At 36.8% G+C, this 21173-nt stretch overlaps 1 protein-coding gene across 1 annotated transcript in view; it reads left to right on the forward strand.

Annotated features, from left to right (window-relative positions):
• The window catches only part of TMEM245 (transmembrane protein 245), a 90436-nt gene that overhangs the window by 32075 nt on the left and 37188 nt on the right, over positions 1–21173 (forward strand). Inside the window, exons 7-12 of the mRNA XM_067292171.1 lie at positions 3811–3915; positions 5135–5217; positions 7357–7447; positions 8240–8338; positions 12127–12258; positions 20039–20161. Coding sequence (XP_067148272.1) covers positions 3811–3915; positions 5135–5217; positions 7357–7447; positions 8240–8338; positions 12127–12258; positions 20039–20161 — 633 coding nt within the window. The remainder of the gene's footprint in view (positions 1–3810; positions 3916–5134; positions 5218–7356; positions 7448–8239; positions 8339–12126; positions 12259–20038; positions 20162–21173) is intronic.

The following is a 21173-nucleotide window of genomic DNA, read 5'->3' on the forward strand; positions in this document are numbered from 1 at the left end:
GTATGAGCAGGCCTCAGAGCTCTTGTAGACAGTCCTCCACTTTTTCTGGCTTGGTTACTCATCTGACTCATTTCAGCGTAACCCTGAGATGTGTCTTGATTACAGGTTTCCCCTTATTCTTGTCAGATGATATTTATAAGATATCCTCAAATATTAACTGAATTAAAGGAAAATGTTAACAAATCTAATGCATTAAAATAAATGGAAAAAATTAGATACTGAAACAGCATTAAAAATAGTCTTTGATAATTTCATGTAGAATTACAAATGAAATGGGTATGATGGTATGCTTTATTGCAGGGGGTAATACAGTAGATAAAACATGTTAGAGTTGTTAGTGTCTGGCTATGCAGTGTGAGGACGTGAAAATAGGCATTCATAGATAATGTATGGCACTGCATAATGTGGTAAATCTGTCTAGATAGGATGTTTCTCAATAGTTAAGCGTGAGCTCTGGTTTTTGTTACAGCTCATGGTGATACAATGTCAGAGTATCAACATCTGTAAGTTGAATGCTGAGAGAAGCCTTTTAACAGAGTTCAACTCAGTTTAAAAATGTTTTCTACTTTAAGCTAAATTAAAAAAAATAAAAAATAGTTGATACCTTCCCTTCAAAACCATGATAATTAAGGACAGATTTTTTTTTCCTTTCTTTTTTCTGGACAGTCTTATCACTAATCAGTAACATTTCAGTTTGGTTTTACAAGTGTGACCTTCTGTAGCTTAGGAGCCTGGCTTGCCTTTACCATTGCATCATTTTGGACGTTGTGGCAGTGTCAGCTTCTTGCCATTGACTAACGGTTAGATTAGAAGCTTGGACCTGAATTTACAACTTTATGATCTGTGACTGATACACAGTGTTTAGTCAGTGTATGTTTGTATTTGTGTGCATGCCCATGATTTATTAGAAGGGTGTGAATGGAGGTCTGGCAGGGTTGGAGTGACAAGTTTGGACCTGATTCAGTGGTAAGTATAAGCAGACGGGGATTTTACACTCTAACTTACATGTAGTGACGTAGCACTTATGCCTTATTTAGCATGAGTGTCCCAGAGGAAAGAATGGGGAGTTAATAGCAAACAACTCAGAGGAGAGGGAGTAAATTTAGCCCTAAATGAACACTGTGCTTCTGCTTTTACTTCTGCAATACACAATCCAGTTCAGACCTCTCCTCTTTTCTGTCTGTACCAGTTGTATAACTTGGATCTCAGGGCAGTGGTGAGAGATTTGATTGCACTTGCTACCTGTAGGCATACCAGAGCTGGCTTTAATCCAGGTTGCTTGGGCTAGCTGCCCAACTGAATAAACACAAGGTGGGCTTGCATGGCTGAGGCTGCTGTCTGTGCTGGTGCAAAATCACTGCTGCTGTTACTTAACTAACTAGATTAAAGGTAATTTGGGCTTTACCTGTGCTGCAGCCCCACTTCAATGGCAGTGTAGCCATACTTTGACCTACAGTAAGGAGTGTCAAAAGGTCCCTGCTGGTCATACTCCAGTTCAGTGATCCTCATACCAGTTCAGAGTCGGTCCTCATTCCTGACCTTTTGGAGCTTCATCATCTTCCAGTAATTGCTACAAGTGTGAATCACCTAGAGCAGCCCACTTTAGCTGCACTGAGACTCCATCTGTTGGAGACCCCTCACACAACTAGTGAGAGTAGCATTTTTGGAAATCTCTCTGATATACTTGCAGTTTCTTGGGTTCAGTGAAGCTGTTTAAGGAGCTATATTTAAGACTGATTAGCAAGGTTTTTTCATCCCTAACACAGAAAGGAAATAGCGCTAGGTTTGGATTTCCTCTGATCCTTTCTAGAGTTTTCTCTGAACCTCAGTCTATAAGGTGCAGCCTTTGTTAACTAAGAAATAACCAGGGCAGTTTTAATTTTTTTTATATAGCTTTGTTTTGAAGCACATACCATAAAATTTCCCTCCTCTGTCCGTCTACCATTTTTCAGTGATATTTTCTATTTCTGGCCTTCAAAACAGTGTTTTGTATTTCTTGTTTCTCTTACTTAATCCTTAGATGTATGTAAAGTTTGGAAGGGCACAGCAAATTCTGTTTACAGTTTCGGTTCTTAGGAGGTAACAGCCCTAAGTACAGGCTAGTCAGAATATTTCAGAAAGCTACTGTACTGCTAGAGATGGGTGATGGGTGTAGCACTGGCGAGGTCTCTCTCATGGCTGAAACATTTCAGCAATGGTGGAAAAATTTTTAAAATGTCCAGGATGCAAGATTTTGCAGGTTACTGCAGGTTTGCTGAAATTCTTTTCTTCAGATCATAATATAGTGCAGATTTTGTTACAGAAACTTACAGGCTCAGCACTTGCTTCTATTTAAAGGATTTTGCTTTTTTTTCTAGTTTTCTTCACAGTTCTGAACAATGGTTCTAAAATGCAGAGTATAATTCTTGTGATAGATTAAACTAAGGAGTTGGTTGTAAAAGAATCCAAAATTGAGGAGGGGAGGGAAGCTTAGTATGCATTAAATACTCAGATGCTATGGGGTTAAGTACCCCCCCCCCCAAAAAAAAAAAAAATCCTTACTATTTGTTTCAAATAAGAGATACAACTTCAGCTTTAAGCAATTTGGTCATCACACAGCAGTCCACGGTATTGGTTCCATGGCCAGTTTCACATGTAGTGGTAGGGCAAATAAGGGAGGAAGAACTAATGTATACCATCAGCAATTACTGTAGCAGTTTTGTAAGAGCACTAACTAAAAAGTTACCAGCTGAATCCCTGAATATATAACTTGCGTTCATTTGGAAAAACTTTATTCTCCTGCGCTTTGTCTTTGACCTTAGTTGTCCTTTAAAGCACAAATTTCACAGTTTTATATCTTCTGCTGTTTTTTCCTGCAGTAATGCTAGAATAAAAATAGCTTTGGTATTTGAACCATAGAAGCTAGAAAAACCTATTTGCTCACACTTGCATGGGCTTTCACAGCTTTTTCTGTAAGCAGACAATTTGTGTATGAGACAAAGCTCAACTTGTGCTGTGCTAGAGTCCTCTCTGCACAGTCATGTGGCCAAACAGTTTTAATGTTTTGAATAGCATCAGCACAATTTCTCTAATCTTAAGCGGTACCACTGTTTGTGGACATGTATAGAATGTGCCTTTCCATAAACCAACAGAACAACATTTACGCCTGTTTCTTGTATCAATAGGTTTAACTGATTCATGTGTAATAATGAGAAACTTTTCAAGGTTGAAAGTAGATAGAAATATTCAGTGCTGACTAATTGGCCTGATGTTTAGTAGTGTAGAAAACAGTCCCTCTTGAGTTGGAAGGTGATGAGCAGCTTTAAAACTTTTGTTACTTGCAGAAATACGTCATTAATGATTTAGATGGCTACTAGCTATTCAAGTTTGAAAGTCGTGGTTGTACTTCACAGTACACCTTGATGGTTTCCCAGTTCTGTGCAGGTAGTATCTGTAAGTTTTAAAGCTGCTTAAAGAAAAGAAATAAAGATGAAAAATCTAGGTTTGTAGTTAAAATGAATGCTAGCCTCTCTAGATCTTTTAAGTAAATGTTGAATTATTGCTTGCTTTGCAGAGAGCTTGCTATGTCTTGTGGTAATGTGTAAATGTTGTTTGCAAAATCACATGTCATACCATGACCTTAATCATGCTAACATCGCTTGTTAATTGTTCATTTCCAAGCTTGGGCGTAAATACTGTTTGATTAGAGTCTGGTTTTTGCAGTCTGGTTGTAAATAAAGGTAGTAGTACTGTCAAATAGCACCTAGTATTGCTTTCATTAAAGGTTGATTTACATGCCATGACTACTACTTTTTTCTTTTTTCTGCACAGATGATCGTTTGGTTGGAGAAAATGCTAGATAAAATAATTAGCATTTTCATAATATTTTTGCTAGTCATAGGAACCCTTCTGCTAGCCCTGCTCCTTACTGCAAAGGTACAGTGCCCTAAGAAATGTAATTACAGAACTCACTTTAAAAGCTGAATGAAAGTTACTGACATTTGTGCAAAATTGTGTAGCTTGAGGAATTTTTTGATCTGTGTAGCAACTAAATGGTCTGTAGTTGAACTTACTACCGTTCTAAGTGTTCACTCTCTCTGTGTATATGTGTGTGTTATATATAAGACAAAACAAATACATAGACATTCGGCAATAGGAAATTTATTCTAGTAATATAGTTAATAGCTTATATATTACAGTAATAGATTTGGTTTTTGTCCTGTTACCGTTTTCTTTTTGATGGCAGAACTACTTAGAATTTTTTTCACTTTTAATTTACTTTGCATCAGCAACATATTTGCAAAATGCTTAAGGTGTATGTTTTGTGTAATTGCCCATAATAACCTCATGGTATCATGTTTTAAGTTTAAATGTTCTGAGATTCATGATCAGGTTTTTTCTTTGATTTTTTTTTTTTGGTTTGCAGTTGGGATTTTTCTTGCTCACCAGAAGAGGTCATTCATGTCACACTTTTTTTATTTTATTAGAACTGTGTCCACGCTTGAAACAGTTGATGGTGATTGAATGTTTTGCTCAAATACAGTTACAGAACAAACAGATGGGTTCTAATATCAGTCTCCTTTCTCCAAACTGTAGGCTTAAAGAATGTGGGGTACTTAAAATTGAAAGCTTTTAAAAGCTGCGTAAACGTTCCCACCTAAAGCTTCCCTGTATCTACCAGGAGAACGTTAAGATATTTATCAATGGTCTTTTATCTCTCTCATTGAAGAATTAATTTGGTAAGGCATTTTGTAACATGACTGATCATGTCAGAGCTGAACAATCATTAATTTTTACATTTCTTCGTTCTGTGGCTCAAAATATATTTGAAACTGTGCTTAGTATTTTAGGACTTGTCCTGACAGCACAGCTGTATTGTTAGAATCTTTTCCACAGATGATAAGCTATAAATTACTATTTGCTATTGCTAGTCACATAGTATGTGACCAAAACTGTCAAAAGAGGCTGATGATTTTTGCATTGACTGCTTTTCTGAATTAATGGTGCTTCATTCATCATAATGGGTTATCTGTGTTGTAAGAGTTGCTCTTTAAAGTATTACAACCTTCCCCCCAGCCCAAAATGGAGTCCTTTCTGAATGCAGAAAATGTTCGTTTGCATTACATAACATTTCTCCTCTCTATATTTAATCTAGGTACATCAAGAGAGTGTTCACATGATTCAAGTCACTAGCAGCTTGATCAATGAGACGGTAGCCAGTCACCCAGAATGGGCAAAGTAAGAATGCTAAAGTTAAGTGAATATTATAGGGTGAACAAACAAGCTTCTGGGTACTCTTGTGCATAATTTTTAATTTAAAAAGTCTTATAAGTGAACAGAAATGAGGGTGACTGTTGCAGGCAGATGTAAAAGCTGAACTCTCAGGCAGCAGCAATGTTTCTGCATTACTCTAGAGGAGTGTCATGTGTCTCATCTGAGGACTGTTTGGACTTTGGAAGCACAGCTGTATGAAGCTCTCCAGCTTTCCAGATATATAGTGTAGAGAATAAAGGGTTTAACATTCTTCTCCCTTTTACCTGGGGGATGGGGAGGAAGTAATAGGGACACTCTAGAAGATTGTGGGATGAGAGCAGAGTTATTTTTAAAATGTAGAGAGCTGGCTGCAGAATGTCTTGGAGGGAACAGAAGTAGTTGAAGAAAACCTTTTTGAAGTGGACTGAAAAAAAGTTCAAGGGTGGAAAGAATGATGGATGGGGGAGAGTTTTGTGTGAATCGGTTGGGAAAGACTGTTCATGTTAAGAGATGTGTATCGTGTATGCAGTGGGAAGATTGTAGATTACCATGTATATAATGATGAAAGCGAACAGCAAGGCAAATATTAAGGGATGGAGAAAGTCATGAGAGAAATAAATGGATGTAGAGAACTATTGAGGGCATACTGGTGGGCAAAGGACTGACTGTGTGAATAGCGGGGGGAATAGGCAAGACTGAAGAGTGATTTTGAAGGAGGGATGTTCAGGTTTGCTTTTCTTCTGCTTCAGCTAAATAGACATTGAATGAAGGTGGGGTGCATGCACTTACCTTGGCAAAAAAGATTTAGTCTCTTGGGCAAGAATGGTTGATTGTCAAGGGCACTCTAAACAAAAGCAATGATGGTTTAATAGGATTGAAAGAAAGCACATGTTTTAATATAAGAGCAGGGGAAAATTTCAAAAATAGGGCTAAAATGATATAGCTCATAAGTATTGCTAAAGCACACATTATTATAGCATTTAAGTAATCACAATCAAGAGAAGAGAAAATACTTAAAAATGCATTTGTTTATTTCTTCATGGCATCCCCTCTGTGGTTCAGCCTTTCTATTTTGCTGTAAGATGGAAATAAGTAGAACTAATGAAAATGGAAGTTTGACTGTTGGAGAAGCTTATGCACATAATGAAAATATTAGAGTACTATTTAAGTAATTAGCAGAATGCTAGCTAAAGCATTTGCCTTCAAATTAGCAGAATTTTAGCTAAGTATTTGCCTTCACATATGAAGTGTCCAAGACACTATCTTTTAATTCATTAGAAATAAGTATACCTCTTGTCTAATCCATCGAGCTTCGGCTTATGCTACGTTTGGAGGCAAGTGACTGAAAGGTCTTGGAATTCTGATGTAAAACACTTCAAGAGTTATATGACAGAAAAGTTTCCCTTTTGATGTTCGATCAGGCGAATGATGGCAGCAGTTTTGGTTCCCGGATGCTTTCTTGTTTATGAAGGGCTGCATCATTTCAGCATGTGTCATTGAATCAAGACGTAGAAAGTGGAAGCAGAGAACATATGCCCTGTATTCACAGATGCTGAAATGCTGGCAACTCAGTGGGTGTCACTTTCAAGTGACATGAAGGTTCCTTCTTCCTTAGCTCTGCAGAAATTTGAGAGCAGATAGTTTAGTGGGGACTTTGAAATAACTGGTGCCCAAACTTGTTGCTTCATCCTGTGCTTGTTCAGGTAAACCACATAGCAATTTGTATTTGGCTTGTGATTCAGAAGATTGTCTTTGCAACCAGAAAAGGAGTGCTTCATACAGTATTTTCAAAAAACTAGAACAGCAGGAAAAGTTTTAAGACTGTAATGTGAATGACAGGTGTATACAGATAGAGGAGCAAGATCTCTTTTTTTTGAAGAAGTTGAGTTTAAGATAAAGTTTCAGGAACCTTATTGAATTGTTAATGTAATGACATATCCTAGATTGAATTGTTCTTTGCTTGTTAAAAAGTCTGCTCTTTGACAAGCAGAAGGAAATATTCTAGTTGTAGTATGTGTAACTGTGTGTTTGTTTCAAAATGTTAATTTGGAATGTGTTTCAGGCATAATGAAATGGGTAAAATATGTAGCAGATAACTTTGTTTTCCTTCTTTAAAAAAATTAGCTGGCTCCCGGAAGCCCAGGTTATTCAGAAGGCACTCAATTCAGCAGCTAATAACGTATATCAATATGGCCGAGAATGGATTACACATAAGGTAAGAGTGAAAAAAAAAAAAAACAATAAACAGAAAACTTTTTCTTGTTTGTTTTGTTTTAGTGTTTTAGTTTCTCTGTTTTATAAAAATAAAATGCATTTCAATGTTTTTTGTGGTTAAATGTTTTGCTAACAGATCTATTCTTTCCAGTCTCTGGTCTGTGAGTGAAGGAAGGGAAGATTTAGGAATGACTTCAATAGTTTATCTGCTGGGAGGAGTATTTATTTTTAAGAGCCAAAAAATCTATCATCATTTTTATGAGACAGCCAGTGAAAAATAGAGCAAATAAAGATGCGTAGTTATTTTTTTTTCATCTGGCTCTAGTTGTTCAGGTTTAGAAAATTTAGCTTTTTTTCCTTCTACCAGTATTCTATTTTTCTCCGTGGGCCGTATATAGTAAATTGGTTCTTGGTTAATATTTTTAGGAGACTTTGCCAGGATCCTTATTTATACATTTTGGTGTCTAGCATGTATCTCAAATTATTTAACATATTTACTCTAAAGAATACCAAGGATTTTGGATTAAGCGTTTTGGAGATGGCACTGATTTTTCAGTGCAGAAAGAAGTCCTCATAGTTTAATGTAACAATGTTTTTGAAGGTAAAATCTGCATGTTAAGAACCATTATGTCTGAAGTATATGTTGCATATTAATACGTAGTGGTGTTTTTAATTATTTGGTTTTGAACCAGGTCTTTAAGGACAATCTTATGTGAATCATCTGGCTTTGAGTTCATCTTTGGATACTAGCTTCATTCTGTTCTGTGTAATAAAAGATGTCTATGTATTGTAGCTCCACAAGATTTTAGGAGAAAAAGTGAACAACACTGCTGTGATTGAAAAACAAGTGCTAGAGCTCTGGGACAGGCTTTATCATTCTTGGTTTGTGAAGGTGAGTAACTTGCTTAAACAGTACCTATAAAGTATCATTTACTAATTTGAGATATTTATGATAAATATACATTTCTGAGAAACAGATTAGCAAAAAGCTTGGAATGCCAAGTAAAGGTCATAATAATCACAAGTTGGTCAAAATTTCAAATGTGTAAGACAGGTCATTCTACAGTTCCAGTTTGAGTACAGCTGATCTTAACTCTTAAGTAATCTGTCTTTTTATCTATGCCACTTAATTTATACTTTGTTCGCTTCTTTATATTTTGTATTTCATAGTTTAGAGCTTCTGTTGAATTTCTGTCCTCTTGAAAGGTTAGGAAAAGGAAGCTAGTATTCTGCATGATTTGTGCAACTTGTGAGAAAGAAATTATCCTTTCCCTTTAACAGCTCTTTTGCAAATAGTACTACCATTGTTATAATGGGTTCTGCACAGTGAGTCTTAAAGTTCATAGGAGTTGAATTGTTTTCACGCAGTCAGTGCTGTTTGCCTTTTAAAGGAAAAAGCAAGCAAATCATTAGCCATGGTGTAGCGGCAATATCAAAAGCCAAAACTCATACTCTTGTATTGTTTCTCTATACTTAATACACTATCATTTTGATTATTTAACACTTATATGATCACTTGTAAAGTACTTCTAATGTTCCAAGGAGTTCTTCATATTGGAAGAAGTAAGGGTTTTCAGTATAGTGATCAAAGTAATAGGGGAAAAGAATCAGTTATTTCTTCTGGCAAGCTAATGTTCTGGAAGAGCATGTGATTTGGAAAGTGCAGTAGTCCGAAGTGGCAAGTTACAGACATTTTTATTTTACTGAATTTTTGTTTTCAACAGTCAAAAAAGTCCTTTCATAAATAAAAGATAGGTGGCAGTGGACTTTGTTACTGAATAAAAGGACAGTGAAAAAGGCAAGTAGTAAACTGTTGCAGTTAAATAGCAAGACTGTCTGGTAAGTCAGGGGATACTGAAGCAGAAATCCCAGCCCTGAATTTGACTCTAATTAAGCCAGTATATTGGATGTATATGGCAGCAAGCAAGCATGAGGAGGAAAAGAGCCAAAGCAATTCTTTGAATAGTTTCAAAGCTATGTCATTCTTTACTAACAAAGAAACAAAGTGGAAAAAGGGGAAAGCCAAAAGAAGAGTTGTTAAACGCAATGGGTCACCAGAGATTACAGAGCACTATTGAGCAATATGGGAGTGCTGAGGAGAAATTAAAGCTGTACCTACAATACGCTTTTCTGGACTTGAGTACTCAAGACTATTTGGTGTTAAATGCCTGATCAAGAAAAGCCCCTACTTTTGATACAGCTATACTGATAAACCTGTACTATTATAGTCTGCTTATCAGATATACCATGGCACTGTATTGTGTCAGTAGGACTTTGTGTTGCTCCGTATGTGCAAGAATATGTTGCTGGTGCAGCATGTAGCACAGATTATGTCTATGCTAATAGCAGTATGTGATTTTCTTTTTTCTTTTTTTCTGCAGTTATTATTTGAGGGAACACTGTGAGGCTTCTGTTCTGTAGGTGCTCTTCTGTTAGATTAACAGCTTTCCTAGCAATCAAAATGGCAGAAAGAGCTGCAGATACAAACTGATGCTTGTTGTCTCTGGTCTTGCCCTCTGTTCCTGGGGCTACTGTTTGCACACTGGGGACCTTGTCTTACCATTGGCATGCTAGGGTGCAACTGCTCATCTGCTGGCTGCAGGTAACTGCTCTAGAGTCCATTTCTAATCTCACCCCTTCTACCCCACGCTACATCCATTTTGAAATGTCATATGTGGGTACTTGTCACCTGGCTATCTCCTTCTGTAGTATTGCCAGAACTATGTGTGGTCTTTCAGAGTATCTGAAAACTAGTAAGGTAGATGTTATTCCAGTGTACAGAACATATCTACCATGTCTGTCTCTCAGTATGGCTTTCAAGCTCCTAACTATTTCGGTTGTATGAGCATAATAATTAAACTTCATTTTTGAGGCCTGCATAGTGTTGCTCTAGTCTGCAGGTGACTGAAAGAACTGAGCTCAGTTGATACTTTTCCATGAAAGCTGTAGAACTGAACTATGAAACGGAAGAATTGCCCAAAAAGTGTGGATTGTTCCACTAACTGCAACTGCCTGAGCAGGTCAGTAGAGAGCAGATATATATTTTGAGAAGTCCTAGAGATGGTGTAAGAGATTAATTACCACCCGGTAATTAATACCGCCTGGTTACGTGTATCCAATAGATTGGTTAGAGTAAAATAATAAATAATAAATCACATGGAAGATAGTGGCATAACTCTGTTATTCAATGCATCTCCTTCAAGGAGAAAAATCCTGTCTTGCTAGCTCATTAAGGGTTTTTTGTATGTTTGGCTGGTTGAGTTTTTTTAAGATCTATTGAATTTGCTAAAGGGAAAGCAGTTGACAATTTCCTTGGATCTCTCACTTAATTATACTTGATCAACACCTGAGGCCCTAGGTGCTGCAACAGTACAGTTGATGAATGACAAAATTCAAAATGGGAATTAGCAGAAATGTAGCCAACTTTGTAAATGGCACGTAGTTCTTCCGGTTATTGACTAGAGAGGTCTTTGAAGATAAGACAGAATGAGAAAAACAGAAAATAGGTGCGATAAAGTTGACAAATAGAAAGGACCTATGGGAGGGAAATTCCTGACTACTCATGTGTTTCTGATCTAAATAAACTGTTAGCTCAAAAGCGACACCTCTGTGCTCCTGTGGATTATTAAAGTACTTTGCTTGTACATCATAAGGTGTAACGATGCGTGAAGGGGGAGAATTAGTAATAAGCAGAAAATTCAATGCTCTTACATGAATTAGTGCAGTGACTTCACCTGGAATAATAGTTGCTATGTATGTCAATAAAGATTCTGTCATTTTGGATGCAGGATGGTAGGGTTAAAAGTTTTGTAGAATCCTAAGAAAAGGAGTGGGATGCTTATAAATTTCAGAATTCAGAACTTAAGAAGGTTTCTTACTATTAAAGATTAGGATGATAGCTGATGTAATCAACAGGTTGGCCTACATTGCTTACAGCAGAATTTTGGCATCCTTCTCTGAAACGTTTGTCTCAGTCCCAGACTAAATCTGAGAGTTCCGTGCTAAACTAGATGGTAATCTGGTGTGATCCAGTGGCAATTTTGGACAACAGGCAACTTCATAGTTAGGTTAAAGCTCCTTAAGGAAGTAGCTGTTGTTTTTATGGCCATTTCTTCTTGCCTTACTGTAGTTGCAATTATTTTATTGTATTGCCAGAAGAAGTTCTCTGTGTTTCCAGTTTTGCTTTTAGCTTTTGCATGATTGAACTTTGCCAATGGAGAAGTAGACACTAGTCATGAGAAAACTGGTGGTTTTGACTTGCCACTTGTTTTCTGTTGTGGGTTGTATTGAAAAAAGTTAAATGTTGCTAACAGTAAATTGTGTGGGCAGTAGCTGAAATCATTTCTTGTGTGCTTTCATAAGGAGCAAGATTATTACAATCACCTTGGTCAAGCTGTAGTGCTAATGTTTAGCTGGGATGAATCAGTACAATATACAAAACTAACTATAGGGGATAACTTTAACTATAGTTTTCTGTCAGCTTTTAATTTTTCAGGTGTACAGAGAAACACTTTCTTCCAGGTATTCCAGGTATTCTTGAAAATGTAAATAAAAGCAGCTCTAAGTTTTTAAATGCGTGTTGTACATGTTCTTCATTAAGAAAACCTTAGTCTTTGATTTTTCTCACTTCTGTGTATTGCTCAAAAGTCTGGTATCTTTTAAATCTTTGTCTCTTTTAAGAACATAACACATTCTGGAAGACATAAAGGACACAAATGGCATATAAACCGTCAGAACAGCTGGCTTGGTGATATTCTGGACTGGCAAGATGTTGCGTCATTTGTTCATGATAACATTGAGACGTTTCTTTCGGTATGTATCGTACATCCTTATTAACAAAATAGTCTCATTTTAACTGATGCTAATTTCTCCTTTGATTACCACTAAGGCTATTTTTAAATAACACTCAAATACATGGAATACTATGGAAACAGTGTTAGTGTTACTTAAATTACCTAAGCAATTATTGTAAATCTACTTAGAATATCATCATGCAAGCAAGCAGAATCAATTGTGATGAGGAAGCCCTTCGGATTTCAACATCTGCATTAATATTAGCTTACCAAACTTCTCCTTCCCAACTGAGATTGTTACTGTAGGATTTTGTGTGGCCTGCACGTTGGTTTTAAATATTTCACTTTCTGTAGTCCACTCTTATTTCTTGGAGGTTGTTAGTAGGAATTTCTCTTGCTTCATCTGTCTTTCCTAGAAATTGTGATATTTGCCAAATTTTCTTCAGCCTTGTTTTTTGGTAAATTGTATGCTTAGTGCAGAGTTAATGGCATTTATCTAAATAAAAGTTTAAAAAAAAAAAAATCCACTTGTCAAAGTTATAGTTGAAGAAAATATCATGAGGTGGTGAGAGCGATATATATCTCTTTTGTAGTCTTTTTTTCCCTCAAATTATCATTCATTGGGTTGAAAGCAGCTTATTTCTTTTTTTATGAAAGTTCTGTGGAGAATGAAATTAATATTTTACACTGTGTGAATCCCTGAATTAATGCACTGGACCTTTCACCTCATGGGGAGGAAAAACAGATTGAAATCAATCCAAACTGAAGCAACTGAAGGGTGGTTTTTTTTGTTTGTTTTTGTTTTTTTTAAGAATGTTAAGTCTAGAATTCTTAACCTACAGAATCCATGATACAGTTCCTCTTTGACTTGAGCTGCTGTTGTAAAACAAAATATCTTCAGGTTAATATTAAACTGTTCTGGAAAAATAATATTTATATCTAACCTGCCACACAATATTGCTGTGGGTGCAATTTAAGCTAGTATTTACCTCAAGGCTGTCCTTGATTTTTGACTAATGGGCATGTGTTCGTTCTGTTCTCCCTGCACTGCTGCTTAAGTGGTTATGTATTCTGTTGTAAAAGAAATGTGGGTCAAAAAGTTGAGAGAAACTTCTCATTCTAGTGAACCTTTTTTCAGTTAATAGTGAAAATCCTGTTTAACCCTTTCTCAGTGTTGACTATGCAATTTTGAGGCACAGTTATAAAATGCTTAACACATCATCATTTAAAATCAATATGCAGTTTCCTTCTAGGCAAGAGGGATAGAAGAGAAACTACACGATAGGTTCTAGCCATGTCACTTACAGCATTGCCACAGGGTACTTAGAAACCGTGACAGTAAGTGTGCCGTAGCAATCTAAATAGACTAGAATAATGGAGGAAATAGTGAAAAGAGAATAAGTATGTAAGACTGAAATACAGTAATAGTAAAAACTTTCATCCAGCCAGCATACTTATTTCTCAATCTGCCTTAGAAGTACAGGAAAAAATGCCAATGATTGACTTGCTTTCCTGGTCATATCCATGAACTCATTATTACTCATCAGCTGTGGGGAAACACCTGTCTCTTTTTCTGCATACACTCATGTCTGTAATGACAGACTGTACACTGTTCAGTATAGTGTAAAACTAACTCCTGATTTCATGTCCTTACTGGGCAGCATTCCCTTTGCTGGCTTGCTTGTACACAATCCATTGCATAAATATTACTCACACTGTTCCAGATGAAAATTGATGAAAACCTAATTTGTGTCCTTATCTGAGTTATTAAAACTTGGATGTGATAAGATCAGAATGATTCTAACTTACATTTGGTGTTTCTAAGCAAGTTGCTTCAACTATCCTGGGATACAATGGAAATTTTGTGGATTTACATTTTTATCAGAAAATAAAAATCTTTTATTTGGCATTTTGAAGAGCAACAGTAAATTATTAGAATTGATGATAATATGGCATTCTAAACTAGGAAGGATCAATGGTATTTAAATTTTTTTTAAAGGCTTAGTCAAAATTGTAGATTTTTTTCTGCGTTTGAACACTTACAGTCAATGCTATCTGTAATTCTTAAGCATATAGCAAGACAAGGTAAATTCCCAGAAGTGCATTAACATTTTTTTTTTAAATACAAACCATTTAAAACAAATGGGTTAACTATAAAGAAGTGGGGTATGAATATGCAGCTACAGTGAGACTTTGTCCACCTTTGGAAAAGAATAAACTAAGGTTACATGGCTTGTATGTAATAGCTGTGTACACATAAATAGTGGCTAGAGTTTGCCATAGAGAGACTGTCTTGCTAGCCTCTTTGCTTTCTGAAATATTTCAAAGTAGTACAGATTACTGTATTCTCTGGAAATGCAGCTATTTGATGGTGTCATATAGGAATTATTAGCAGATAAGCTGTTTTCTATTCATGAAAATCATAGTAAGTGTTCATCCTCTTTAGTAAGAGAAGGAGTATTTGCTGAAGGGAAAATGATAAAAGGATGCATTTCACTTTAGGTTTTTCCATAGTGGAAGAAACTTCCGTATTAGAGTTGAAACCATATAATTAAATAATAGCTGGTATAGCTATGCTGAGGAATTACTGGCATTTGTTTCATTTGTAACACTGTGCATTGATTCAATAGTTTAACTACGAATATCAGATAAAGCACAGAAGACTTCTATACCCTGCTTAAAACGTGCTGTTCATTAAAGCAGTTATACTTAGCTTTAGTCTGATGTAGTTAGACCTTAATTATTTTAAAGTAATTTGCTGTATAAACTTGTAAATTGCCCAAAGATTTTATATAAAGATAAGCTTTAGAAAATCATCAGTTTTCTTTTCCTTGCCTTGGTGTTAGCAGCCTTGCTGCCTTTCAACTTTTTTTTTCCTAGTATTCAGTAGAAGCAGTAGTATCATAACCTGTTTTTTTTCCAGTGACATGTTTCTGAAGCAGGGTTTGTTCCATCTTGTTCTTGTCGTGGAGAGGGAGCTAGAAGGGGTCCTCACTTCTGCCTCAAATTTTGCACCTCATTTTATATCCTAAGGTAGTTTTCTCAGGTGACTAAAATATGCAATAAGCTGGACTATTAAGATTTAATTTCTGAAAAATGAAACAGCCTCTCTTCTTCCCCATTCACCTGCTTTTCAGCTCCCTTTTCTTCTGCTTCTTGAAGGCTTAAAACCTTGAAAAAGTAAATTGTTGCTGGCTACATCTGTGAGTGATCACTCAAAACTCCCTTGATGATATGTGAGGCATTGCTCACATCTCCTGAAATTGATCTTCTTGCTTCTTTCCCAGGACTATTTATCATTCCACCAGCAGCCAGCATCTCTTTCAGAGATTTCCCAGACAGGAAGACAGAAGACCTTCCATTAAAACATACGCTGTGAGCTTCCAGCTCAGTTAGGTTTCTCTATCCGTGCCTTTAGCATGACTGATGTGTATGTTCCAAATCAAGTCAGGCTGACATCTAATTTCAGTTTATCAGATGTTTCAGTGAGTTACCACATATCCTAATGTTTATTCTGGCCCTGAAAATTTCTTCAAGTAATCACCAGACTTTATACCAAATACACTCCATTCTTCAGTAATAATTCAAGTCCCATGCATCTTTTTCTAGTAAGGAAAACATTCGGAGATTTGGTGTTCTCTTCATAATACATGCCAGTTTTCTGGGGGCAAGTTAAATTCAACCTGACTCGTATTGTTGGAGGAGTTGTTTTCTTTACCTTCAGAAAGCCAGAGACATGATGCAACAGCATAGTCCTGTTTTTGTTGCTGTTTTGCCTCCATTTCATGTGCAGGTCAAGCAAAGGTTTTTGTTTGTTTGTTTTGCTTTGTTTTTCCTCCAAAAATAGGCTTTTGAACCCTAAAGGTTAGATCAGAACTTTCCTTTTAGACATCTATTCTGAAATCAGCTTTTATTTGAAGCAGGAAGCCTTTAATTTTATGCATAATATATTATTCTTCACAAAGTCTGTTACCTGTCTTTTACATTAAAGGTTTATTGACTTGTTCTGTTGTTGTCATTTCTGAGTTGTTAGGATGATGATTCATCATCTTTTTGCAAGAAGAAAAGAGAAAATTTACAAAGGGATATCCAAGGATAAGTTACTTTTCCTAATGCCTTTTTCTGTATCCAGTTTTATTCCCTTTATAAATCTGTTATTTATATAATGCTCATTGTTGAATTAGATACATGAACTTACCAGTCTTACAGAAGTTTGCTGACTTGAAGTTCTCAAAAAGTAACCTTTCTTTTTTGGAGGGTGGGAGTGGGGTGTCAAGTGCTTTTTAAACCATTGCTTTCAGATATTGGTCATTTTATTTAGTATTTCTTATGTTGTAGCATTAGGACACCTTAGATGCTGAAGAGCACTAAGTACAATTTTGATGGCTTGACTCTTATGAATTGGAAAGATGCAACAAACTCGGGAACTGTGACACATCAGTGTTCACACAGCCCTATCCCTGCCTCTTCCACAAGGGAGTCTTGAATTCTATACAGCCGCATAGTGTTTTCCAACACTGGTCTCTTAAGGCTATTTGTAAAGCAGTGTTTGGGGGAAAGAGGTGTGTTCAGTTATCATATAACTACTATAAGAGTATTACTGTTGCATAAATATTCATGCCAAGTTGTGTTTTGGTGAGCTGGTCTCAGCTGGAGAGGTGTGGAAATCATGTGTGCATAGTAACCAGCTTTATAAAGTTGTTTGCAGTATGCTTTGGGAATCGAACACCATTGTAAACTCTTACATGCAGGTTTATATTTTGATTTTGTGCCTGTTACTGGAGTATTTGAGCTATTTCTGGCAGTGTATTCAGTAACGTGATTAATGTCTTGTGTCTACCTTCTTGTCCTAGTGATGAGAAGTATGTGTCTTAAAATATTAGTCATACGTATGCATAGTGGGGAAATAACTCTACAGTTGAAGACGGGTCCCAAAGATTCGCTTGTTTCCATAAGAAAAAAACAAAGCTGACCAAAAGGCACCAACTGCACTTACTCCGAAGTGAATGCTGGTGATAGCTAGCTCAACCACTCTGATGAATGATTTTCCCTAACAAGGATGTTCATCTAGTAGAACCATTCCCAGTTTTGAATGGGCCACCTGATTGCCACATTGAGACTAACTGCGGTTTTATGCTCTTGGTTGTCAGCTCCTTAGCTTAAAACCCAAGGGAAACTGTTAAATGAATACAACTTAGACTGGAGGAACATACTGTCCTGAAAGAAACTTTCACAGTATCATTGCCTTCCCTCAGCCCCTGCCAGAAGTAAGCTCTCTTGGAACATGCCCCTCCTGTTGCAAACTCCCTGCCGATAGCAGCTCTGCTAACTTGTTGCACCCGAATGTGTGTCTTTGTGTCAGTTGAGGGAATTAAAGGTTGCTCTGGTGAGTGTTTAGAAGATTAGTAAGTCGGGCTAGTTTTAAGGTTTAAACCCAAACTTTAGACTGACTTTTCTAACAACACATTTCATGCTAATAGTCTTCCACTCTAATCGTTATCACTATGTATTCAAAGTAGGTAGACCTTAACAATCACATCCTACGTTAGGTGTGAGTACACAATACCATCACGTTAATGGTGTGTAGTTAGCACCTACAGCCACTGTCCTTATGGTCTGAGTCGCAGAAGTCAAAGTGATCGGGTTTGGCCCAAGAGCTCTTCAACAAGGAAAGCTGAAACTGGAGTATGCACCTTCTTTCTCCCCTCTTCCTTCCCCCAAATTAGGGGTCTTGCCCTTTTATAAACTGGTTTTGTCTTTAAACAATTCTCAGGCCTTAATCTCCACCCTGGACTGCAAAATGTGTGATGCTTGGAGGGGCAGGTGCCTTATCCTGTTCCTCAGTTTAGGGGTTGTCTTTTCCTCTTACTTAGCTGCATGTTTTGTTTTGTTTTTGTTTTGTTTTTTTTTCCTCTTTTCAAAAGCAGACTCTTCCTGGTTCTCAAGGTTAGTGCCTCTATTTCCAACATGTGCCCCTATTTAAGTCCTTTGCTGTTATTCTGGGATTAAACTCCACATTGTAAGAAACCTGTGGTGCTGAGCTCCAGTTCACACAGGAAGGTCTGGTAACAGGCCTAAATGTCTGAGTTTGGGGCTTGTACAGTTAGCATAAAGCTTGTGGCCTGTTGTTAGACATGGCAGTACTGTTCTTACTAGGCCACTCAGTACAAAGGTAGTTGTGCAGTTATGCTATATTAGTGTACTTATGTTTGCTTTCAAAACAAGCCAATATTATAAGTTTGCTTAAGGTGTTTTTCTTTTATGGGTGAACAGGCCTCTGCTTTAGCTGCAGACTGTCCCCTCAGAAAATCACTGGCCTCTGTGTTTACAGTCCTAAGTTACCTGGTGACTGCATGAAGTTAGACCATTGCTGCACCCTCAGAATGAAGCCTCAACCTGTAGAGGAAAGAAGTGGACAGGTACCAGTAGGAGGACATTTTTCAACAGAACGTCCTCTTCACTTCTAGGCTCACTTCAATTCTCAAGGGAGACTAATAAAAATGGTTCGAAAGATAAGCCTTAAATAAAATTCATAACTCCCATTAAATAGTAAGAAGTGTGGACTAAGTAGAGCTTCTTGTTCTTTACTACATGTTTAATTCTCTGTCAAATTCCTCAGGGGCTATTCCCTCCCAAATTTATAGTTAATAAATTACATGTGTCTTGCTCTATTCCAAAGGAGAGGTGATCATGTGACTTGCATTCCTTCATCTGCTCTGCAAATGCCAACTGCTTTTTTTTCTCCTCTCAAGTCTAATTGATTAAGATATTAAAGAGTAACTGCTTTTAGTTTTTAAGCCTTCACTTTTTGCTTTGGGCCTGAAGAAGGGCTTTTGTGTCAAAGCTTTTACAGTTTTTCCAGTTATATCAGTTAGTCTAATAGAAGGTATGGCTTTTTCCTTCTAACCTTTCTTCTTTTACATCTTTGGATTGCTTTGGCTGATACATTCTGACTGTATTCCTTCTGAATGAAATATTTATTATGAAACTACTGCCTGTTGCTTTTAGGATGCTTCCATGTGCCTTCCTGTACTTTACGTCCTTCCTGTCTCCTCAAGGTGTTGACCTGTTCAGACCGTTGCTTCTGCATCAGTACATAAACTAATTTGGCTGTACTGAGTATTTGGTGTTTAAAAGCATGTCTCAAAACCACTCTATAGTTAATAAGCAATCAGTGCCCCAAAGCACCACAGAATTTAATAGGTTGTCTAGCATTGTTTAATTTATTTTCCGTAACTGCTTGATGTACTGTTGTATCCCTATGCAAAATCACAACCTGTATAGTTGTCTGTAGACATTATAAAAATCATCTCATTAACATAAAACATGTTTTTAAAGCTAATTTATTAAAAGATTATATTACTTGATTTGAAGCTGTCTTCAGATTTATTTCTGCCTTGCAATGTTACTTCTTATTCTGTGTGACTTAGCATTTCCATTTTGCAAAAGATGAGTTTTCTCTGCCAAGACAAGATCTGGTCACAATCGATGGTGATCATAATCACAATAAACAAACATCACCACATCTATAGTTTTTGAAATTCTATGTAATGAAATAATTCTGAGCTTTGGGAGTGAGAACCCCAAACCTTGTAACTGTCTAGCTAGAAACTTGTCTTTGGCAAAGCAGACCTTTTCACTGAATATTACCTGCTGTAATTTTGGAATGAGAGAGGGAGACAGTATTTTAAATCTCTTCTTTATAAGGCTTGACAGAGAGGAATTGCTCTGCAAGCAGTTTTCTGTTTTACCTAATACCTTGCAGTGCCTGACTTTGTCTTCCCTTTCCCTGCCCCTAGATCCTGGAGTCTTTGTGGATAGTGATGAGTCGCAATGTGAGCCTCTTGTTTACCACAGTAACGACGTTAGTGACAATTCTCTTCCATAGCGGGACAGCTCTTCTCAATTTTGTGCTCTCGGTGGTAAGTAGCATGCCACAGACTTACACTCTCCATTTTACTGAAGGAACCTAATTGCATATGTTGTAACAGTGAAAATCAAACCTGATTGAAAACATTCTCTAGAGTGTTCTAATATCTAAATTCATTAAGATTACATAACTTCCAGGTCTGTTGTTTGGAGGCATTATAGGCAAAGGAACAAGATTCGTGTAACTTTCTACGTTCAAGAGCTGGCAGTCTTTCATCTTTCTACTCGTGGGAAAACTCTTGCTCCTGGCCTTGAAGATCTTTAGATCCTGAGCTGTAACTTGTGGTATCCTATATTGTAGCTGAAATCTAATTAGCAGGTCCTCATAAGCATATTCTTAAACAAGCCAGTGCTTTCAGAAAAGAAAAAAAAAATTGCAGGAAAATCTTAGTAAGATTGATTATTATACAAGGATTACATTAAGTTCCCTTTTTTAATGAAGTAATTTTAGCAAATCTGTGCGAGGGAATTGTGGTATTTTTATTTAACCCTCTGTTAGCTCTTCATTACACAATGATGCTTATGCAAAGTTAATTCTTACTAATATTATGGCACACACAGAATAGCAGTGTCTGAAGCCTTTTCATTAAAGATGTTTTCTTTAAAGCATGTCTTACTTCTTAGTGTATTATGTGATCAAGCTATTCAGAGTTTCTTTTGTTTCTAAATCTAGCCACAGCTGTGTGGAATAATAAAGGTAGAAGTAACTTCTTTCTTACCATTTGCTGTGACAATTGCTACTTAAAAACACCCCCTCCCCACCCCCCAAACTCCAAAACAACCTGTAATAGCTGGAACAGAGCTGGAGGCTTGTGATCACCTAGATCTCGGACAGTCAGCTGAGTAGTACTAAGGATTTTGGCTTGGGCCTTTTTTCTGTTTTAACTAAACAAACACTGATCTTGGAAACTTGACTGAAATCCATGTCCTGATTTTTTTTTTTTTTTTTTTTTTTAAGTGCAGAATTCAAAAGTTGTAGGAAAAAAAGGTCTTTTGCCAGTTTAA

The sequence above is a fragment of the Apteryx mantelli genome, chromosome 2 (genome assembly GCF_036417845.1).
Source record: "Apteryx mantelli isolate bAptMan1 chromosome 2, bAptMan1.hap1, whole genome shotgun sequence".
Taxonomy (NCBI): Eukaryota; Metazoa; Chordata; class Aves; order Apterygiformes; family Apterygidae; genus Apteryx; species Apteryx mantelli.